At 45.3% G+C, this 23,576-nt stretch overlaps 1 protein-coding gene across 1 annotated transcript; it reads right to left on the bottom strand.

The window, feature by feature from the left end:
- Positions 1 to 2,470: 2,470 nt before the first annotated feature.
- LOC132206205 (nuclear factor 7, brain-like) lies at positions 2,471 to 20,624 on the bottom strand. Its single transcript, XM_059639475.1, has 6 exons — positions 19,417 to 20,624; positions 19,221 to 19,316; positions 18,894 to 19,127; positions 18,363 to 18,385; positions 16,874 to 16,989; positions 2,471 to 3,850 (listed from the first exon to the last, which is right to left on the bottom strand). Exons 1-6 carry the CDS (start codon positions 19,822 to 19,824, stop codon positions 3,279 to 3,281), a joined length of 1,449 nt encoding a protein of 482 aa, XP_059495458.1. The 5' UTR covers positions 19,825 to 20,624; the 3' UTR covers positions 2,471 to 3,278.
- Between the last annotated feature and the right edge of the window lie 2,952 nt (positions 20,625 to 23,576).

The following is a 23,576-nucleotide window of genomic DNA, read 5'->3' as shown; positions in this document are numbered from 1 at the left end:
TCAGGACTAGAAGAAAGCAGTAAGTACAATTAATGGAGGGAGCAAACAGAAAGACACGATCCAGTTTTCCTTGTGACATGAGCATTGAGTTACCTTCATTTGTCATCTTCACAGAGCTCCAATCACTAATGTTGTCATGTGTTCAAAAGAATTTCTTCATCATCAAGCCCATGACCAGGAGAAAGTGAAAATGCTGTAAGTGTTTCCTTGAAAAAATTGGCAGTCTTCAGGCAGGTGGAAAAGCCAAACCATGCATTGAAAATTCTGTTGTACAGAATCATGTAAAAGAAGTGCATGACAAGTCATGTTTTTGGAGTACAGTGACCGTTGGAGACAATGGGATGAAGTCTACATCTCTAAAGACATTTGAAATTATTAATCATTTTAAAGTATCTACATTTACCAGTTCTCAGTCATAGAAACCCGCAAACTTGCCTTGTGTGTACAATATATTAGACGAGCTGTTGCAAGGTAGTGAGGTGAACACATCAGCCCTGGCACTTCAAGCTGAGTTACCAGTAATATTCTAGTGGTTGTTTTCAAAGGTTTTGATGTTTTTTATACATTTTTTTTCTGAAAAGAATTCTGAATCTAAATGAAAGGGAAATCCAGATATTACTGAAGTTATTAAATGTCAGTTTATATTCATTGAATTGGGTTGCTGATCAGATTTGATGTAAATGAACATTTAATTTTGTTTCTGTGTGTTTTTTTCTGATGCCTTCAAGTGTACTCCATACGGCTTTTGTACTTTTGATTGCATTTGATATCAAAATGGCAAACGGTTACAAAAAACATGATCCAAATTAGAGCATTGATTTCAGATAACGGCAAATTGTTTTTGAGCACATTTGAATATAATACTTTTTAATCATTTGTGGGACATGGATATCACTGGCTGGGGTATCATTTGTCGCCCATCATATAGTGTGATATCCAGGGCATGACTTCATGGCAGTGAAGGAATGGTGATATATTTCCAAGTCAGGATGGTGAGTGGCTTGGAGGGGAAGTTGCAGGTTTGGTGGTGTTCCAATCTATCTGCTTTCCATTTCTTTCTAGATGGTAGTGCCTCTGGGGAATGTGCTGTCTGATGAACCTTTGTGAATTTCTGCAGTGCATCTTGTAAATGGTACACAGTGCTGCTGAGGAGCATTAGTCGTGTGGGTGGTGTGTTGTGAATGTGGCACCAAATAAGTGAGCAGCTTTATCGTGATTGCTGTCAAGCTTCTTCTGCCTAGGAGATGCATTCATCTGGGCACGTGAAGAATATTCCATCACACTCTTAACTTGTACTTTTTATATGGTGGACAGACTTTGTGGACTCAAGATGTAAGTTGTTAGCTGTAGGATTCCTAGCTCTGACCTGTAGCTGTTGTATTTCTATGGCTAGTATAGTCACATTTCTGGTCAGTGGTAGCTTGCAGTATGTTAATGGTAGAGGGATCTGTCTTGGTAATTCTTTTGAACATCAAAGTAATCAGTGAGAATCTATCTTGTTGGAGACAGTCATTGATGACTGCTCATGTGACATCAATGTGATTTGCCCCTTGTCAGCGTAAGGCTGGATATTGCCCATGCCTTGCTGCATTTAGGCACGGACCGCTTCCAGGTCTGATGAGTGGCAAATGGAGCTGAATATTGAGTAATCATCAGCAAACATTCCAACTTTTGGCCTTATGATGGAGGGAAGGTCATTGATGAAGAAGCTGAAGATAGTTGTGCCAAGGACCCTGCCTTGTGGAACTCTTCCCATGATGCCCTGGAAGTCAGGAGACCAATCTCCATCAGTGACAACCATCTTGCATCTGTGCTGGGTCTGCATGACAGCACCGTTATTGACTCCTTCTGTCACTTTACTGGCATTTGCCAACAGGTGTGAGGAGTGCTAACTGACTGGTTTGATTTTATTTCTGCTTTGTGTGTGCACAGGACACAACTGGGTAATGCTCTACATTGTCAGTTAAGTGCCAACATTGTAGCTGTACTGCAACAGCTTGGCTAAGTGTAGGGTACATGTCTTTAGAATGATTTCCAGAACGGTCGCTTCTTTCCCTCCTCACCTTTCTCCTCTGCCTCCACCCCTCCCAACAACAACACCTCCTCGCACCGTTCCTCTCACTTCTCAGTCTCACATCCACACTATCACTCCTAGCCCTATCTTCCTTTCTGACCCTGCTTCCCCATCTCCCACCTCCCTTTTGCCCATCCAATACACTTCTAATTTTTCTCGAGTCCTGTCCACTCTGAGTGTCACATTCTCTGTTCTATGTCTCAATGTGATAATGGACAGAACTCCAGATCTGGCTTTTCCTGATGTGAGAGGGAGAAAGCTGCTGATTGTATTCCTTGAGAATTACCATTTGGATAGATGTAGGGTGCGTTAAATTGGAACTGAGGTGAATGATGTTGATGCACAGATCAGTCAGGATTAAATCAAATTCAGGAAAATCGCTGATTTATTGTTGGGTCACAGCAGAAAAAAAGGCCATTCAGTCCAATGTGTTAGTATTGACACCATTGAGAAGTAGTGAATTGCAGGTCCCACTATCTCACTTTGAAACAGCAGTTTGTTATCCTTCTCTTTTGCTTCTTCTGCCAATCACTTTAAATCCATTTACAGTCGACTGACTTTAGAATTATTTTCATAATATATAATGATGAGATAGAAATAATTCAAGGATAAATGATAATGGTCACAACACCTACATTCCAATGTGCACCAATTGAGCTGATTATAAAATTATTATTTATTATGTGAGCATGAATTCCACAGCCAATCAGTCCACCAAGCACTTTCAATTCTGACAGGATTCAAATCAGTACTTGCATCAGTCTCACCCCAAGTACATGTTTTAAATACTTCCAAGACAAGTTCCTATTCTCATGTAAAATCGCTTTTGACAGACAAAGGAATTTCCTTCCCTGCATTTTTTTGACAAAGCAGTGACATTTTAGACAACATTTACAATCTGAGGAAATCATGTCCGGTTTCTCATTGCCAGTAAAACATGTGTGGGATGTACATTACTGCAGCATCATGGGAGTCTGAAGAAAACCAGCCTTGGATTTTTATTGTGATTTAACCCTTTGAACCCCCTGGAAAGACACCACTGACCCTGCAGTGAAATGGTTTGGTGTCCCCCTGGAAAGACTCCACTGAGCCCAGTCTGAGAACCACTGACTGATTCATCTCCAACGCCGTCATGTAGCGCCACCTTCCGCCTGTGGAGCAACATGACAGGCTCAAAGTCCCCGGGTTCCTGCAGCTCACAGCCTCAGGGATTATGTGATGGATCAGTGTGTCCTTTAATCCCGCAGATTGACAGCGGGGCGGAGTTATTCCCGTCAATATTCCACCCCGGACTGAAGAAGGGAAAGATCCTGTCAGTGAAAGTGTGGGTGAAAGTGTGGAGATGGGACATGGTGTCCGCCTTGTAAAATGACACCTGTCCACCCTCATAGTCCAGGAAAACCCCGATCTTCCGGGGATTCCCACTCGGGGAGAAGGGGGTCACTGAGGGGGAGGTGGAGGCAAAGTAACCTTTTCCGGGAATCAGCGCCACAATCCAGAATCCGGTCTCCTCCTCCTGGTGGATCCCCCCTTTCCTCTCCACAGACTCCCGGACCACTCCCAGATTCCACCCGGTCTTCACCCCCACTTCCACCTCCCAGTAATGTCTCCCTGATGTGAATCCCTCTGATCCCAGGACACTGAGCCAGAGATCAAATCTCTCCGGGGAGGCAGGGAGCGGCTGTGGTTTGTGTCCGAGTCTCACACTGGTCCGGTCCTCAGACAGGATGAGCCGGGAATGCGCTGTGTTCGGGTCCAGAGTGAGAGAGGCTGGAGCTGGGGGAGAGATCAAATAACACCGTCAGTGAGAGGGAGGGAGGGAGGGAGAGGGGAACGGAGGGGAGCAGGGAGGGAGGGGCTGAGCGATGGAGGGCGATGGCTGAGGTGAGAGCCGGAAAGGGAGGGTGTGAAGGAGAGAGAGGGTCAGGGAAAGGGCAGTGAGTGAAAGTCAGTGCAGTGAGGGATGAGAGAGGAGGAATGAGGAGTAAGGATGGGGAAGCTGGAGGGCTGTGGAGGGAGACTGATGGATGGGAGGTGAGAGTGCCCATTTGGAGGGGAGTGGATGAGGAAATGAAGTGCTAGGGAAGAGCAGATGGAGGAGAGACGGAGCAGAAGGGCAGAGAGGGAAGGGAAGATGAGAGAGAGGTGAAGAGTGAGGAGATGTGGAATAGAGGGAAGGGATGGGGAGTGGAGAGAGAGGGGCAAAGAGTGATCACGGCTGGGAGATAGAGGAGGGGAGAGCAACGGGCCAGTATGAGAGAGAGAGGAGTGGACAGGTTGGGGAATCCGAGAGGGGGCTGAACATTTGGAGGTTTGAGTGCTTGGGTGAGAGCGATGGGAAGGGGTTAACTGAGGGGAGAGGAGGATGAAAAATCAGTTTGGGGAGTGCAGCAGCATCTGAAGAGTCAGGAGGAGTGAGGAGAGTATTGGGGAATTGAGGGACTGGGAAGTGTGATTGCAGTGACAAGGGGGAGTGCACTGTAGAGGGGAAACTGAAACACATAGAATACAGGGAGAACTAGCCATTTGTATACAGAACTGGATCAAAGGTAATAGGAAAGGCAGAGTGAGGTGATATGAGTAGGTGGGAATGGGGGGCAGTGAGGGGAGGGAGGAGCAATGGGCAGTCAGGCTGTGGGGAGATTGTGGGAGGGGTAGAGCGGTCTTGCATTTCAAGGAAGGGTTTAGGGAAGGTGGAGGGGAGCATGACAGAGAGTGGGAGGTAATGAGGAGAGATTTTTATCAACAGTGAAGAGATGGTGGGAGTGACGGCGGATGTGAGTAGAAGCTGAGGAAGGATTTGGGAGATGGTGTGGAGGTTTTGCGAGGGGAGGGGACTGTTTGGGATGGGGTAGGGGTCAGCGGGTGAAAGTACAGAATGAGAGCATGCGGACAGGGGGAATAGCAAATATAAGTGGACAGCTGAGTTGGGGGGAGATGAGGAGAGTGAGGAAGAGGGTTGAAGGAGTGACATGGGGTGAATTTGAGGATGAGGTGGAGAGCAAGAGATATGGAGGCGAGAGTGAAAGGGAAGGGGAGTGTGAGGATTGAAGAGGATCGAGGGCAATTGTGTGGAGAAAGGCAGAGCCATGGTGTAAAGGAGAATGGGAGGGAAGTGGAGACCAAGATGAGGAGGAGGAGAATGCAGCAGAGGGGAAGAGACAGTGAAAGGGGGATATGTGGAAGAGGCATGGAGTGTGTGAGTGAGTGAAGGGGTGTGGACAGTGAGAGGGTGTGTGAGTGACAGGGAGTTGCAGTGAGATGGGAGAGAGAGGAGAGTGGTTTGTAAGAGAAACTGAGGGGGAAATGTGAGTGAGAGGAAATGGTGAGGATGAGTGGATATCAGGGCAAGGGGGCTGGGAGAGTGATGTTTTGATGCTGGAGTGAAGTTTGGATAAAGTGTGAGGGGAGAGATTTGCAGGGGAAGTATGAGTGATGATGGGGGTGAAGGGGAAGTGGAGGGAGATCGGGAAAGTGGTTGGGGAAGGTGAGTGTGAGGATGGGGAGAAAGCGAAGAGAAAGTCTGAGAGAACAGGGGCAATATTGGAACGGGGCATTATGGGAAGGGGTTATTTCACTGGACAGAGTGAGTGAGGGTGAAGTGGAAGAAGAGATGTGAGTGAGGGGGGGAGTCAAGGTTGACTGGACAGGAGAATTTGGGATGGTGGATGGGAGTTTGTGGAGTGAAAGACGGGGAGGAGGGAAGAGTGTGATATGAGGGAGAAGGGAGTCTGCACGTGGAAGTATTATAGAAACAAAGCATTTCTTCATCAGAGAAATCTGTAGAATTGTGAGGTGAAAATATGTTAGATTTTTTATTTGTTGACAGGGAGTGGGCATCTCTGGCAAGTCCAGCAATTATTATTCAGATGGCAGTTAACTGTCAATCACATTGCTGTTGGACTGGAGTCACACATCAGCCAGACTGGGTAAGGAGGGCCGTTCCTTCCATAAGGGACATCACTGAACCAGACAGTACTTTTTCCCACAATTAGAAATGGATTCATGGTCATCATTAGACTCTTAGTTCCAGATTATTTTCTGTTGTGGCAGGATTCAAGCATAGGTCCCCAGGACATTACCTGGGTCTCTGGATTAACAGACCAGCAATAATACCATTGCCTCCCCAGTATGCAGCAACAGTGAGTCATGAAGCATGCTCATGGGATGTTCACCTTTATCTCAAGATAAATTGAGTACAAAAGTAAAAATGTTTTCCTTTAGTTATATTGAGGCTGCTCTCTGATAAGAGAGAGAAAAAAAAGGCTGGAGTTTAACCCAGGAATCACTGCTGCTTTTCATCATTCATCTAAATGATTTGGAAGTGAACATGATTCGTAAGTCTGCAAATGTCACCAAGATTGGAGGTAAAGTGGACAGCAAAACTGGGCAGTTGAGTGGCAGATGAAGTTTAATTTAGATAAATGTGAGGTACTGTATTCTGGAAAGACAAATAACTTCTCAAATTTTGTGACAGTTTCTGTCTCCTTTCAGGCAGTGAGTTCCTAACACCCACTGCCACCTGGTTGAAAAATATTATCCCCTCTGAAGCTCTTCCTCCTTCCCTTACATCTGTGTCCCCAGTTTATTGACCCAATTTACCCAAACTATATCTTATAATTTTGTACAGCTTCATCAGATTCACGCCTCAAACCTCTCTGCTTCAATGAAAACAACCCCAGCATCTCATATCTGTTTATAGGGGTGGAAAGCTTAAGACAGGCAACATCTTGGTGACTGTGAGCTGTTCCAGCCCGACCCTGTCTCCTGGTGGAATTTCTGTGTACTTCCTGAAAAAGATCACGTGGAGAAGCTTTAAGAATTCTGTCCCGTCTGAGCCTTTTTCAATCTGTCTGTTACTGTTCATACTGGAGAGTTTGAATTCCCCTAATATTATTACCCTGTTATTTTTAAACTTCTCGGAGATTTTGCGGATATATCAGCAATTTATCTCTCTCAGACTGAGGTGGGTCCATCACACACTCCAACAATGTCAGTGCCTCATTTTTGTAAAGTTCTCTCCAAATGGCCTCAATTTGAGCCTTTGGGGGATCTGGCCGTCGGGAATAAGTGTCGAGTTCAATAAATTTATGGTCTAAATAACTTCTTCCATGTTTGTTACCCACCCCCACAGCCCATGGTCTGGCATGACATGGACTACTTTTAGCACACCAACCCATTTCAGCCTTGTTATGGTCCCCTTTAGCAGCTTTTCTGTCTCCTCAGCCCCTCCTGATCCATCCCGTTGTCTGTTAACTGTTGTTCTCTCCCTCTGTTCTCCATCTCTCTTTGGTTATTTGCTGCTTTACCATCAACCCACATCTTCACCCTGTGTGCCACATTTTCCTGGCAACTGGACCAAAAACGGGGAGCGGAGAGTGAGAGGAATGGGACAGACAGAGCATGAGGACAGAATGAGAGAAAAACATGGACAGGAGTAAGACATAGGGTGTTGTGATTAATAATGAAGTGAAGAAGGCAACAGTGAGCGGGAGGGAAAGTTAAGTGAGTCGGGAGTGAAATGAGAGGTAAGAGGGAACAAAAGGCTGGGGTGACTGAGGGTGAGTTTAGAGGAGGGAGTGAGTCAAGCAGCTTCTTGGCCTCGTGAGTCTGGGGGCTGGAGCTGGCCAGAGACGGCATCAGAACCAGGGCAGATCTTGTGGCTCTGCCCCATACACCTCATCCATTCTCATAGTTCTGCTCCGTCTTCCCAATTCTCACAGGTTCACCCCTTCACTCACCTCCCAGGCACACAGTGTGACCAACCCCTCATTGGGGAAACATCTCAGTCCTTTTGACCAGAGTTGTCACTGTGAGGGGAGGCAGCAGGAAGGAGAGCGGATTGGAGGAAGACAGGAGGGCACGGAAGAGTGAAAGACAGACAGTGTGGGTGTAAAGTGTGGGGAAGGTAATGGGGATAAATAAACTATAACAGAGAGGGGGTAGAAAAGGGACAGGGAAACATCCGAATGAGGGTCCCTGTGCAGAATGGGAGCGTCCTGGTGGGCAGAGAGACAGGGAGAGTGACTGAGTGGGAGAAATAAAGGGAATGAGGGAAAATGGCAAAGGGAGGGCAATATTTGAGAAAGTGGGAGAGAGAAGAGATTGTGCGTGGTGAGAGATAGAGAAAGTGAGAGAGCAACTGGAGTCAGAGAATGAGGCCCAAGTGCTGAGGGGGAATGTGCGAGGGAGATCAGGATTAGCAAGGGGGAAGAGAAACGAGGAGGAGGAGGAGAGAAAGCAGGGGACAGGGAGAGTGTGAGGAGGAGAAGGATCGGGGATGAAGTGGAAAAGAAGAGGAATCAGCTGGGACAGAGATGAGGAGTCGGGGAGAGAGAGAGTGAAGAGATAATGGATGGAGAGTGTGGGTGGGAATTAACATTCCATCTCAGCAGTGTGCTCATGTTGTGATATTCCCTTTAGGCACGTGGCAGGTGTAACTGTATCACAATCTGACTGTGTACAGCTGCACAATGTAATGTGTGTAAAGAAAACTAAAATGTGAGGGATTCTGTTGAGGAGAAAGAGAGCTTCTGGACGAGGGTGATCTCACTGATGGGAGAGGAGAGTGAAGGAACCAGGTTGCATTGGGCAGGAATCACTGTGTCTCACAGCAGCAGAAAGGAGGGCTGTGGGTCTGAGAGAAACAGTGCTGCCCCTCCCATCTCCACATTAATTTTCAATGAGCTCAACTTTTCACTGCCACTACATCCATGTCCAGAAATCCAGGGGTTTCAGGGCTTGAGTGTCAGGACATCCCAATCAGACTGAAAACAGCCTCAATATTAGCAGATCAAGTCTGTTTTCATGACTATCCTGGTCCTTTAAAAATTCACAACTTAACTATAAGTTCACCATGAATCATGGAAGGCTACAGTACAGATAGAGGCCAGTCAGGCCATCATCTGTATGCTCTATCACTTTAACAGGACATGTCATTTCATCTTTTCGAGGACAACTGGCGATGGGCATCAAATCCTGGCCGATCCAGTAACACCCATACCCCACATTCAGATCCATCTGGTGTTGTTCAAAAAAAAGTCTTACAGTGATGGAAGTGTGGATGGATTTCAGAAGGGATCACACGTCAATGGTCTTTGTCAAAGAAAATAAGATCAGAGAACAGGTTCGAATGCAGAGAAATCCAGGATGGCTATTTTGAGACTGAGTTTATAAAATCTGTAAGGAGAGTTGTGACGCGTGTCAGGAGAGAGATTCATTGACCAAATGTTCACAGATGGAAAGCAGGAAGGAAATTTGGGTGGGCAGCATTTAAATGGGAAGAGAAAGTTGATTCATTCAAAAAAACAAGCAAATAATCACAATAAAAAGAAACATCAAAATTTTATATAATGATGATGGCTCAAGACAGCAAGAATATAGCGCAGAAGAAAGCTAACATCTGTCGTGAACCCAGCATAGCTGCAGTGTAAGAGGTAATATGCAGAACAGATTAATTTATTCAGTAATCTGAGACTCTATTAATTTACAAATAGATAATATTTGCAGATTTTGTCAGTTTTTATGCCCCTCTGTATTTAATGGCTGAAGGACCTTGGAATGGCACCTTTCTCCATTGTGCCTTGACAGCATTTCTCCCAAGCTTGAGTGTGATGGCCTCATGGTATAATCACCAGACTATTAACCCAGAAGCTCAGCTCATGTTATGGGAACTGATTTCATTCCTGCTTCGTCAGATGGTGGATTTTGAATTAAATATGACCGTGCAACCAATGTCAACTGTCAGCAAAACCATCTGGTCATTCATGTTCTTCAGGAAAAGAAATCTGTCATCATCAACTGGTCCGCCTACACATGACTCCAGATCTACAGCAAGGTGTTTGAATCTCACTTGCTCTGTGAAATGGCCGCACATGGTACTCAGTTCTATCAGCCACTGCAAAGTCTCAACAAAGGAATGAAACCAAAAGGATCATCAGGCATTGACCCAGGCACTGGAAAAGACAATGGCAGAAAGAGCCCTGTCGACCCTGCCAAGTTCTCTTTACTAACATCTGGGAAGTCTCCAAAATAGGGAGAGCTGTCTCACACACCAGTTAAGCAACAGCCTGACATAAACATACTTACAGAACCAAAGCTTACAGACAATGTCCCAGACACCACCCTCGTCATCACCATCCCTGGATATGTCTTTTCCCAGAAGGACAGACCCAATCGAAGACAAGGGAATTAGCGGACGAAAGGTGGTTGTGAAGAGAATGGAGATTACAGAATATTCCAGAAGACAATCTCTCCAGGTTTGCACAAACTAAGTTATAATTTATTGCTTCTTATTAATTGGGTTTCTATTAGTGTGACGCGTTTTTATTTAAACAGCATTCCAGTAGATTTTACACCAGCTAAGACATACTTTGTAGTGTAAGTGGGAATTGCAGGTTTGTTAGTCAGTTTGTTAATTTGTTCATTGTTGGATGACATAAATAAATTGTTTCTTGTTATTTGTAAAGTGTAGATCATGGATTTTCTTTCTTTTAACCACTCTTTGAACAGATTACGAGGGTAAACACAAGCTGCTCTGGCTATTTTGGGGGTAATTGTTAGCAGCGAACCCCTACTCCTGCCATAACAGAATGGGGATTGTGCTTTAGTTTAATTGTCAGAGGGATTTGGCTGTTCCGCATTGTAACAAGTTTAAACATGGGTAAGGGAGTCTCCCCCAGCTCTGGATGATGTTTAAGTTATTCTGTGTCCCTGGGTCACCGTCCATCACCTCCCCCATACTCCCCACACCCATTCTAACAAGAACACAGATTCCTGTGTTATGGTGTTGTTTGTATGAGCTGAACCATTGTATCATTTCTCTCGAGCTGCTTTACAAAGGCACGCTGTCAAAGGTGCACATTGCATTAATCTTCACCACAGCAGTGGAGGTAAGGGCGATACTGTGGAAGAACAATTTTACATCGTAAGGGTAGGTGGGAACTGAGGCCAAGACAGAAAAGGCAGTCTTGGGAGAAACTGAAGGCATTGAGTAAGAATTTTAATCAGTTTAGTGTGTGAGATTTTCATGAGCTGAGCAGATATCAGGAGGTAGTTACTCAGACTGTGTTATCACTCTGTGCATGTTATCTTAGCCAGAGTTGGAGAAGGATCTTTTGATATATTGCTGTTATACCAAGATTTTAGGCTCAATTAGAGACGTCCTTGTATCCCTGTGCAGCCTAGTTACTGAAAAGATAGAGCTTCAATCAAACCGTATATCACTCCCTTTGCTAACTGCATGCCAAAAGTCATTTGGAGAAGTAATTATTAAGGTATCTGTAAGGCAGCATTCCTGTTGCCTTGAGCAGTGCCTGCTTTCTTTAAACTTACAATGAATGAATCAACAAACACAAGATGTCACGGGAACACCCTGCTCTGAAGTTGATGGTAGAAATGAGATAAGCAGAATTGGGTGTCAGTGGAGATCGACACCCACTCTCCTTGGTACCGAGTAAGAAAATAAACTGCTTTGAACGGGAGCTGGAGTAAATTCTCATGATTAGTTAAGTTAAAATAAAAATTTCTACAGCTCTGTGTCACCAGGATTAATGTCAATAGGAGGGCCCTTCACACCAGCAGTATATTTAGACTGTGGGGTTCATGATGGTGGTGAGGCATTCTGCCGAATAACTATGAGAGACTGATCAGGGAATCATCCAACCGAATCCACCACCTCCTTTTCCTGCAAGGCACTGAAGCAGTTCAGGGTGCACCACAGTAAATGGATTAGTGATCACAGAAAAAATTCTTCAGAAAGCACTTCTTGAGAAAGTATTGGTACAATTTGGTTCCACTTAATGTTGAGTTCCATGTCAATGTGACCAGACCCATCTCTGCAACACAAGGAGAGGGAAAACCATAGCAACATAGTCCTGAACTTTGAAATGTATCGGCCTGCAACACTCATTTGAGGTGAATTTGTTTGCACTGGAAGAGCACCAGATTTCAGACAGAGCAGTGATCCCTGGGGTTTGTGTATTGCTGCATCCAAACACAAAAGTCATCATCAGGATGAGAGTAGTATTGTGTGTGTTGTTTCCCTCAATATCCCAGACTGTCATCATCGCCCATCAATTGCGAACGATTGTGATTGTCCAATGAGGAAATACCATGTAACTGGCAAGTCTGATAAGCCTTATCCTAGAGGTGCACCTCGCAAAAACATTTCCAGTAGGTGTTTCCAGGAGTTAGACATTTCTAAGTCAGTTTCTTCTGACTGAGGGCCACTCAGGCATTGACATTAATGTTGCGTGACTTGGGGAAGCCTTCAGGGAATCTTTGAAATGCATCATTTGTCCTCCTCTGATGTGAGTGCCTTGCTTGTGTTGTGTGAAGAAGATTGTGTTTGGCACACAGAACTCAGGCATCCTCAGCATGTAGGAGTTGGTTTTGGATAATTGTGGGATCAATTCTGGTGCTATTAGCTACAAAGATGCTGATGCATGTATGTCTGTTCTCCCATTTGAAGCGGAGAATATGGCTCAAACAGCATTGATGGTACTTCAAGGCCTAGAGGTGGCATCTACACACAGTCCAAGTTTCAGAGCAATGTAGATGAATCTGAAGGGGGACTGTCATCGACATCAACATCATTACATCAACACAGATGTCACAATCACTGAAGGCTCCTAAACGGAGGCACCCAAAGGTGAAGACATGTGTCTGTTGTGTTCCTGGAGACAGGGTTCATTACTGATGCCACAGCAGTGCAAACAATGCCTCGGGTGATTGTCAGGTTGTGGGAGTGAGCCCTGAACCAGACGTGCTCTGGGGACATCAACACTGAGAGCACCTCATACATGATGATCAGTTCCTGATCTACAGGGGAGAGGCAGCCTCACTCTCACATTCACACTCTGTTTGCACGTGGCTACACTCTCCATTATTTGGGTGTACACCCTGGTCTCTCTGATCCAGATCTAAATAACTTCAGGCAACCAAAGGGGATGATGAGAAGGCAGCCAGCAAATTTGGTCTCAATCCTAAAGATCTTTTCCCTTGATTATTTTGGCAAATTGGGACGGATAGTGCAGATTCTGCAGGTTTCAGACTTGTTTGGAAAGATTTCCAATTCCCACAAAGTGATTCAAAATGTGGAAAACTGGAAAGAAAAACATTGGAATTCTTTGAGGTTGTGTCTAGGATTGATCGGGGGAAACAATGAACTTTCAGAAGGCTTTCAACAAAGTACCACATGAGAAAATAGTTTGGAACTGTGAAGCGCATCGGATTGGGGGTAACGTGTTGAGAGAGAAGGAAGATTGTTTGTAGTAAAGAAACAAAGAGGAGGAAGGAAATTAGACTTGTACTGAATTGTGAGGGACCACAGAGATCAATTCTACAGCCCCAGTGACTGACAATATATTTTATGATTGAGATGAGGGCACTAAATGTAATTTTTCAATATCTACAGATAACACAAAGTGTGTATGATATAGCTGTGATGAGGATTCAGAGATGTTATGGTGTGATTTGAACAGGCTGAGTGAGTGGGGACATGCAGTGTAATGAAGATAAGTGTGAGGCTAGCCAAAAAAGAAACAAAGAAATAAAGAAACCTACAGCACAGGAACAGGCCCTTCGGCCCTCCAAGCCTGTGCCGATCAAGATCCTCTGTCTAACCTGTCATCTATTTTCTAACGGTCTGTGTCCATTTGCTCCCTGCCCATCCATGTACCTGTCCAAATATATCTTAAAAGACGCTGACATGTCTGTGTCTACCACCTCCGCTGGCAACGCATTCCAGGCGCCCACCACCCTCTGTGTAAAGAACTTTCCACGCATATCTCCCTTAAACTTTCATCCTCTCACTTTGAACTCATGACCCCTAGTAATTGAGTCCCCCACTCTGGGAAAAAGCTTTTTGCTATCCACCCTGTCTATACCCCTCATGATTTTGTAGACCTCAATCAGGTCCCCCCTCAATCTCTGTCTTTCTAATGAAAATAATCCTAATCTACTCAACCTCTCTTCATAGCATCCACTTTGGGAGCAAATAATCAAAAGCAGATTATTACTTGAATGGCTGTAAATTGAGACAGAGAATGTTCATTGAGACCTGGGTGTCTCTCTGCACAAGTCACTGGAAGTGTGCAACAGACAGTAAAGTAGGAAAACTGCAGATTGGCCTTCAAAGTGAGAGGATTCGAGTACAGGAAAATAAAAATTCTACAGGATATTCCTGCTTGAGGGAGTACAGCGAAGGTTTATCCAATTGATTCCGAAGAATGGTAAGGCTGACGTATGAAGAGAAACTTAATCAGCTCGCGCATCACTGAAGTTCTGCATAATCAGGGGAATTGTACAGAAACTCATGAAGTTCTCACTGGAACAGTGAGGTCAGATGCAAGAAGGATGTTTCTAATGGTGGGGGAGTCCAGAATCAGGGGTCATAGTTCAAGGATAAGTGGTAATGTTTCAGACAGGGATGAGGGAGATATTTCTTCACCAAGTCAGCGATGACCTGATGGAGTTCACTGCCACAGAAAGTGGTCAAGGCCAAAATATAAAGTGTTTTCCAGAAGACAGCAGATATAACTCTTGTGCCTAAAAGGATCAGGGGGTATGAATGTCTCAGTCTTCATATCACAAGCAGAACAATGGCAAGACCAAAATCACACACTAACCTTAATCCACTTCCAATGACTTCCAACACACGCTCTCCAGCTGCAGAATATGTCTCCAGAGTTCCCTCTCTAAACTTAAGAAGTGACCCTATTTTGTAAACACACTGGAGACATTTGATATATAGAGGACGACGGGCGACTGTCTATGTGGAGTTTGCACATTCTCCCCGCGTCTGCGTGGGTTTCCTTCGGGTGCTCCGGGTTCCTCTCACAGTCCAAAGATGTGCAGGTTAGGTGGATTGGCCATGCTAAATTGCCTGCAGTGTTCAGGAGTGTGTGGGTTATAGGGGGATGGGTCTGGGTGGGATGTTTCAAGGGGCGGTGTGGGCTTGTTGGGCCGAAGGGCCTGTTTCCACACTGTAGGGAATCTAATCTAAGGATTCAAGTTAATCTTCATCTTCCAGTGCTGTTCAAGCCCCACCAGGATGGTCTATAAGACCATATGACAATATGATATAGGAGCAGAATTAGGCAATTTCGCACATCGGGTCTGCTCTGTCATTGATTATGGCTGATATGTTCCTCAGCCCGAAACTCCTGGGATTCTCCCCATATCCCTTGATCTCCTTACTAATCATGGATCTTCTCCCCATAACCCGTCATCTCATTTTTAATCATGAATCTATCTGTCTATTTCTGACTGAAATACACACTGTGACTTGGCAGCAAGGAGTTCCACACATTCACCATCGTCTGGCTGAAGAAATTCCTCCTCATCCCAGTTCTGCAGCATCATCCCCTGACTGAAAGCCTGTGCCTTTGAATCCTTGTCTCTCCTACTAGTGGAAACATCTTCTGCATTTCCACCCTATCTTGTCCCCATCATTATTCAACCTGAAGCCCCCTCATCCTTCCAAACTCCATTGAGTACAGACGTAGATTCTTCAACTGCACCACATAGGGCAAGCCATTCATTTCTGGGATCATTTCCATAATCCTCCTCTTTCTCCCCTCCAATGCCAGAATATCCTTCCATAGATACCAGGCCCAGAAGTGTTCCAGTTTGCAGTTTATAGAATGGTCGTAGTATTGGTCAAGGAAGTTGGAATTATAGTTTTGGATAAATGTGTTGTGTTTACAGATAATTACAGCACCAATCAGAGCAGCCATGATCTTGTCAAATAGTAGAATATTTGCAAGATGCTAAACAACCGCTTCTTGTTCATGTTGTATTGCTTTTGTGTCCTTCTGTCTTGTGTTGGAATCCCCATCAGAAATAATATACTGTATTCATTCTCTCTGTGTCCTGCCCAACATCAATATGACAACTAACAGCATCAGAACCAATAGTACGATACCACTGTAATGCTGGTTCCCTGACCTTGCTGTTCACACGAGTTCCCTCATTTCCTACAATAACAACAAGGATATTCCTCAAAAATACTTCATGGCTCAGAACCTCTTTGGGCCATACTGCAGGCATGAAGACGGATTTCCTGTCAGCTGCCCCCTCTCCCAGGAACGCCTCAAACATTCCCATACTCAAAACCTGTGGAAAACTGATGAGGAACATTCTCTTGAATCCCAATCCTCAGACTGGATTGAACAATGGATCGTAATCATGGAGCTCACTGTTCGTTGGCTGCTCGATCAATGTGTTCATTCAAAATGTATCCCTCACTACCTGTAGACTGTGTTATCACCATTATTATAGAAGCTTATAAATGTTCCTAACTTGTGGAAGATTTGCATACCATGATGAATCTATAAATGTTTTTCTGGCTCCTGTTTCCATCCTTCACCATTTCGGTAAGATCATCACTTAGCCTCCATTATCAGTTTCAACAGCCCCTTTTCTTGATGAAAATGGTTCACTCCCCCAGCAGATAATGTGTTGGTGGGACTGGATCTCTGCTATCTAAATCTCTTCCTGATGATGTCATAAAATATCAACCAAATCACAGTTGAGATACAGGCAGCCTCGCTTACTCAAGAAATTGGATTTACATGCTCTACTCTTCTAGTTAGAGAGGTCCCTTCACAGTCCTGACTCATGGAGCTGATGACTTCAGACACTTACCGAGGAGTACACACAGATAGTAGAATATGATAAGGAAGTGCCTCCCAGCATTAACAAATAGCAGTGTAAATATTTAAACTGGGCATGAGAAGCCCTGTTAGTTCCTGCACAAAAAGATTTATTATCAGGAAAGTTAATATATATGTTTACCTGGGTGAATGCTTTGGATCATTTCTCTCCAGGCTGTGTACTGTAATGGGCCAGTGAATGTTCCAATCGACAGAGAAGCATCAGAAGCTGAGAGTGCCGGACTTTCCTCACTAATCCTGTAAATATTAAACAGCTGATATTACAAATCTAATTTTCATATATTTATGAACTGATGCAAATGGTTGTTTCTCTGTTATTTAAGTATGAATAGATGCAGTAGGAAGTGAAATGTCAATCTTGTTTTTATGACAGAGCCAAATGTAAATTCAAATTGCAAGGGAAATGATGAGAAGGAGCCAGAACAAGAAATAGGCATTGTAATCTGATAACAGGTAACACAGCATTCACCATGGAAGATGACAAAAATCCATACCCCAACTTCCAAACCCTGCCACATTCCACCTGTGCACAGAGCTTGTGAACAAGACAAAAAAAACTGAAAACACCAAAAAGCCTCATGTCTTACTGTGTAAGATGTGAGTCTCACAACCCCCCGAGAATCCTGATCCTTTACCTCCAGCCCCTTGACGATCTCGGATTTTTGTCTCTTCCCCCATTGGATGTTGTTCCTTCAGTTGCAGAGATCCTCAGCTCTGGAAATCCCTCCCTGAACGTCTCCATCTCTCTATTTCTCTTTATTCCTTTAGGGTGCACTAAACCCTGCACCAATCATCTGTTTCAATAGCTCGGTGTCACTTGTTATTATTTTCTAAATGTCAGATGAAACGGCTTTGGGCATTATGCTACATTCAGGGGAAGAATTGAAAACAGAAATGTTTTGTCGTGAGATGGTCACATTCCGAGGTTGTATCATAAAAAAACCTAATACCCAGATAAAATATGTGTTTCTCGGCCAGGCCACGAGACATGCAGGACAGGGATGGCCATTCCCTGGAAAGTTGGGCCGTGCGTCTATCTCAGGGTCAGGGGAAGGTCACAGCTACACAAACAGCCTAAATCAGGTCAGTGATCACTTCCAGCCTGAGGTGATAATGGGAACTGCAGATGCTGGAGAATCCAAGTTAACAAAGTGTGAAGCTGGATGAACACAGCAGGCCAAGCAGCATCTCAGGAGCACAAAAGCTGACGTTTCGGGCCTGGACCCTTCATCACCTCCCTGATGAAGGGTCTACTCCCGAAACGTCAGCTTTTGTGCTCCTGAGATGCTGCTTGGCCTGCTGTGTTCATCCAGCTTCACACTTTGTTAACTTCCAGCCTGAGGTCCGGGCTGCGTAACTCGAATACGATCGAACAATTTTTATAAAATTTCGCTCTGTTTCAACCCTGCAATAAGATTCTGATTTCAAAAACACTGATGTATCAATGGAGTTATTGTTCACCTGAAATTACAGGTTTAAATCTGAAATAAGCTTCATTGGATAAATATACTCGCGTGTTACTGTAAACTGTGGCCCGAAAATGACTCTTTAAAGCGGCGACTGAATTCTTGAGCAAACTGTGCAGAGTTTCAGTAAAGAGCATGTCCTACCTTCTCTTCCGACAAGCCTCCTCCTGAAAGAAATCAATCACAAATAGTGAGGATGACAGGAACAGACTTCAGGGGAAGACAGACACGCTGCTGAAATGAGCAGGCACAACACGGTAATGGAAAGTGATACAATTTGGGGAGAAGTCTGAGGAGAGGATAAAATAAAGTGGAACGCATCATCAATTCCACTCACAGACACACTGTCCCAGACAAAACCACACACTCTCCACATGGAACTGTAACTGGGTTACAATGGGAGTTCCAGGAGAGAATTAAACTTGGGGGACGCTGATTAATAACAAAATTATGATCAACATCACATCCCATTCCCGCGAGGCTCTCGGTCTTCCCGAGCTTCTAGAGGTAGTGTGGGAATGGTTCATTCCGTGGCAATACAGCAACTACAGTAAATGCAGTTAATTCTGTTTCTATTTCGTTCAATAACTGCGGTATAAATGTGAATGTTGCCGCCAGCGTTGTCTTGAAACTGGGTGAAATTTCCACCAACTCGCCCGCAGTTTATACTCTCACCTCCAGAAATATCAGCTCGTCTGTTTGCTCCATCTGTTTCTGCAACTTTGAGAGTTTCTCCTCAATAGAATTTAAATTCTCCTGAATCTCTCGAAGGTTTTTCTCCATTGTGTCCAGAATCCTCTCCTCTTCTTCCCTGAGATCTCGGAGTAAACTCTGCTCTTTCTCAGTGAGAATCTGGTGCATTTTAGTGAACTCGGATGTGATGTGGGTCTGCAGGCTGCTCGCCTGTTCCTACCAAATGAAATGTGAAACATCATTAATGTTCCGCGGAAGAGGGAACAAAACTAACCGAGATTCCAGAAAATCAGCGCAAGGAGTCCTCACCCTCACTTTGGAAATCTTCCGTTTCTGGTTCTGTTCGGTTTGTCGAACCGCCGATTTCTTCGCTGTGAGAGAATTTAAGGAAGATTTCGCCTTATCCTGGAATTGGGAGAGAAAGCACAGAACAAGACGTGTTAGGTCAAGTGTTGGATCAGGAGTCTATGATATAATTCTCAGTTTATTAAATATCCCTCTTTACCTTATAGATTTTAACAGCTTCTTTAATCGGGATGAAGTGGTGCTCTCTGTGTTCCCCAGTGACACAAATCAGACAGATCAATTTCTTGTCAGTTTCACAAAACAGCTTCAGATCTTCCCGATGTATCTCACAGTGAGGTTCACTTTCTTTCTCTTTCGGATCCAGCTTTAATTTTCGAGCCTCCTCGGCCAGATTCACTAAGGCCCGATTTACCCTGAGGGTTCTTACCGGAAACTCCTCTCTACATTCCGGGCAGGAGTTTATCTCCTTCTTTTCCCAACTCTGGGTGAGACAGGAGCGGCAGAAGTTGTGTCCACAATCCAGTACAACCGGCTCGGTGAAGAAATCCAGGCAAATGGGACAAATTGTCTCCTCGGTCAGTCTCTGATGCTGCTGTCTGGAAGCCATGTTCACACTCAGCACTTTCTAATTAAATTTAGTTTCACGTTGGGCGTTTCTGCGCTGCTGAACACTTTCAGTTCAATGATTTGCCAGTTTATTTCACTGAAGTCTTCGAGAAACATTGTACACATCTAGCCTTCGTTCTCTCAACATTTTCGCAGGTAAGGAAACAAGAAACAACATTTTGACGAAGAAACAGGATTTGAACGTGACGAGGAAGTGTGAACTCTGCACCAGAGAGTGAAGGTCCATTGAATGTTGACATTGCGGGGGGGGGCAGAGAGGGTGTGGGAGTGGGAGGTGAAACGGCAGGATTGAGCTTTCTTTGGACTTTGTACTTAACTCAATGCTGATTGTAAATCCCGTGATGAAATTCAGCGAACTGATCTTCCACCGGATTTCACTAGAGAGTTTGTAATCGGCAGGGAGTTTAGTCTGGAGTAAAGTTCAGGGAAAACTCGCTCCATTCCGCGGCCGCCCTCTCTCTGCCCATCCCTGAGGGGCAGCACTCTCTGCACCGTCGCACTCCCCGCCAGCGTTCACTCTCTCCACGTTTTCTAATTGTGTGTCTTCTTCAACATGTGAATGTTTCCCATCGTCTCTGTCAAAATATCGAGAGGACAAAGTTTAAAGTAACTATTGTTTGCAGTGAAATTAATCAGGAAACAATGAACTGAACGTGTTCATCAGCGCAGGAACATTAAACCTGAAAGTGGTTTGAATCAGGAAGTACTGAGATTGAGAGAGAGATAATGGGAACTGCAGATGCTGGAGAATTCCAAGATAATAAAATGTGAGGCTGGATGAACACAGCAGGCCAAGCAGCATCTCAGGAGCACAAAAGCTGACGTTTCGGGCCTAGACCCTTCATCAGATAGGGGGATGGGCTGAGGGTTCTGGAATAAATGGGGAGAGAGGGGGAGCGGACCGAAGATGGAGAGAAAAGAAGATAGGTGGAGAGAGTATAGGTGGGGAGGTAGGGAGGGGATAGGTCAGTCCAGGGAAGACGGACAGTTCAAGGAGGTGGGATGAGGTTAGTAGGTAGATGGGGGTGCGGCTTGGGGTGGGAGGAAGTGATGGGTGAGAGGAAGAACAGGTTAGGGAGGCAGAGACAGGTTGGACTGGTTTTGGGATGCAGTGGGTGGGGGGGAAGAGATGGGCTGGTTGTGTGGTGCAGTGGGGGGAGGGGACGAACTGGGGTGGTTTAGGGGTGCATGAAACCACATCCCCGCCTCCTTCACCCGACACGACCTGTCCATCTTCTCTCTCACCTATCCACTCCTCCCACCTCACTGACCAATCCCACCTACCTTCCCCAGTCCCACCCCTCCTCTCGATTTATTTCAGAGCTCCCTTCCCCCTCCCCGATTTCTGAAGAGGGGACGCGACCCGAAACCTCAGCTTTCTTGTTCCTCTGATGAGTTCCTCCAGCTTCACTCTGTGTTATGTCTGACTCCAGCATCGACAGTTCTTACTAGCTGAATAGAATTCACATTCTGTTCAACTTCCGAAAAATGCTGCCCTTTCTCCGTGAGAATCTGGTGAATTTGCGTGAACTTGGGTGTGATGTGGGTCTGCAGACTGCTCGCCTGTTACGACCAAATGAAAGGGGAAACGTCATTAATGTCCCGCCATAAAGGGAACAAAATTACCCGAAATTCCAGATAATCAGCCTGGGAGGCCTCGTCCTCACTTCGGAAACCCCCGTTTCCTTCTTTTGTTTACAGTTCACAGAAGAGGCGTTTCACCTCTTTGAAAGATTCTGAGAAGATTCCAACGAGTCCGGAGATAGTGGCAGATAACCGTAGAAAAAAGTTTTCATTTAAACACGCGGAAGAGTTGGACAAATGAATCTTACGTTTAATTGCTTTGTGGATCTCAACAGCTTCACTGCTGAGCATGATTCTGTTCGTCTCTCCCAGCAGGAACCGATTTGTCAGTTTCACTCCAGTGGTCACTCAGACCACTCTCTCCGTGACTCCCTTGTTCGCTCCACACTGCCCTCCAACCCCACCACACCCGGCACCTTCCCCTGCAACCGCAGGAAATGCTACACTTGTCCCCACACCTCCTCCCTCACCCCCATCCCAGGCCCCAAGATGACATTCCACATTAAGCAGAGGTTCACCTGCACATCTGCCAATGTGGTATACTGCATCCACTGTACACGGTGCGGCTTCCTCTACATTGGGGAAACCAAGCGGAGGCTTGGGGACCGCTTTGCAGAACACCTCCGCTCAGTTCGCAACAAACAACTGCACCTCCCAGTCGCAAACCATTTCCACTCCCCCTCCCATTCTCTTGATGACATGTCCATCATGGGCCTCCTGCACTGCCACAATGATGCCACCCGAAGGTTGCAGGAACAGCAACTCATATTCCGCCTGGGAACCCTGCAGCCATATGGTATCAATGTGGACTTCACCAGTTTCAAAATCTCCCCTTCCCCCCACTGCATCCCTAAACCAGCCCAGTTCATCCCCTCCCCCCACTGCACCACACAACCAGCCCAGCTCTTCCCCCCCACCCACTGCATCCCAAAACCAGTCCAACCTGTCTCTGCCTCCCTAACCGGTTCTTCCTCTCACCCATCCCTTCCTCCCACCCCAAGCCGCACCCCCAGCTACCTACTAACCTCATCCCACCTCCTTGACCTGTCCGTCTTCCCTGGACTGACCTATCCCCTCCCTACCTCCCCACCTACACCCTCTCCACCTATCTTCTTTACTCTCCATCTTCGGTCCGCCTCCCCCTCTCTCCCTATTTATTCCAGTTCCCTCCCCCCATCCCCCTCTCTGATGAAGGGTCTAGGCCCGAAACGTCAGCTTTTGTGCTCCTGAGATGCTGCTTGGCCTGCTGTGTTCATCCAGCCTCACATTTTATTGTCAGTTTCACTATACAGCTTCTGCTTCTGCCGATGATCCTCACACGTCATGTCCTTCTCTCTCACTTTTAGATTTAAGTTTTGATCTTTCATGGCCTCAGTCACTGTTGACCCCTATTTACAAACACTCCGATCAGAGTAAACATCCACCCAGTATCTACACAGTAACAAAATTTTAAAAGTGTCCCTGTGACTCTGCTAATCCCTCATTTGTTAGTTTTGTCTCAATGAAAACTTATAGAATCATCCAGTGATAGTCAATGCAGTAATGAGCCGATTCCTTATGCCCAGGACTGCTGGAAAAATTCTGAGCATTTCAGTTTCATTTTTTTCAAATTCCTCTAAACTGTAGACGGCGTGTAGCAGATCCATTGCATTGGAACAGGTCCACCTGGAATTCGGTGTTTGGAAAATTCCATGAATTTCCTCCGAAGCAAGATTATCCTTTGATAGTTCAGGGAATCACATCTGTGCTCAGTCGACCAGCAGTGGACCCACAAAGGTCTAAAATAATTACAGTGGAACTTCACTACTGTTACACTTCAATTCTTATAGAATTAGAACCAATGTGAAAATCGTGATCTTGATCTGTTTTCCTCGACTGAAGCTTTCTGATTTACAGGAGGAGGCCATACAGCCAACTGCATCGGTGAATGTTGAAAAACATCCACAGGTACATGACTGGGCCCTTAACCATAATAAATCTGTTCGACTGTTTCATTTCTTCATGGAGAATCTCAAATCCTTTTAACCCACATTAGCTCCATTTTCATTGATCCCTTAGCGAGCTCCAATAATCCTGGGGATTTGTCTGCTTTTACTCCCCAAAGATTGCTCATTCCTTTAAACCACGTGATGATTTATGTTTTCAGTT

The sequence above is a fragment of the Stegostoma tigrinum genome, chromosome 34 (assembly GCF_030684315.1).
Source record: "Stegostoma tigrinum isolate sSteTig4 chromosome 34, sSteTig4.hap1, whole genome shotgun sequence".
NCBI lineage: Eukaryota > Metazoa > Chordata > Chondrichthyes > Orectolobiformes > Stegostomatidae > Stegostoma > Stegostoma tigrinum.
Note: the sequence above shows the minus strand (reverse complement) of the source record. Positions and strands in the feature narration are given on the sequence as shown.

Coding starts and splice junctions, on each gene's coding strand:
- LOC132206205 (XM_059639475.1), bottom strand. CDS start 19,824: ATGGCTTCCAGACAGCAGCATCAGAGACTGACCGAGGAGACAATTTGT. Junction 16,990..18,362: donor GAGGCTTGTCGGAAGAGAAG/GTAGGACATGCT, acceptor TAATATTTACAG/GATTAGTGAGGAAAGTCCGG. Junction 3,851..16,873: donor GATCCAAAGCATTCACCCAG/GTAAACATATAT, acceptor TCTCTCCCCCAG/CTCCAGCCTCTCTCACTCTG.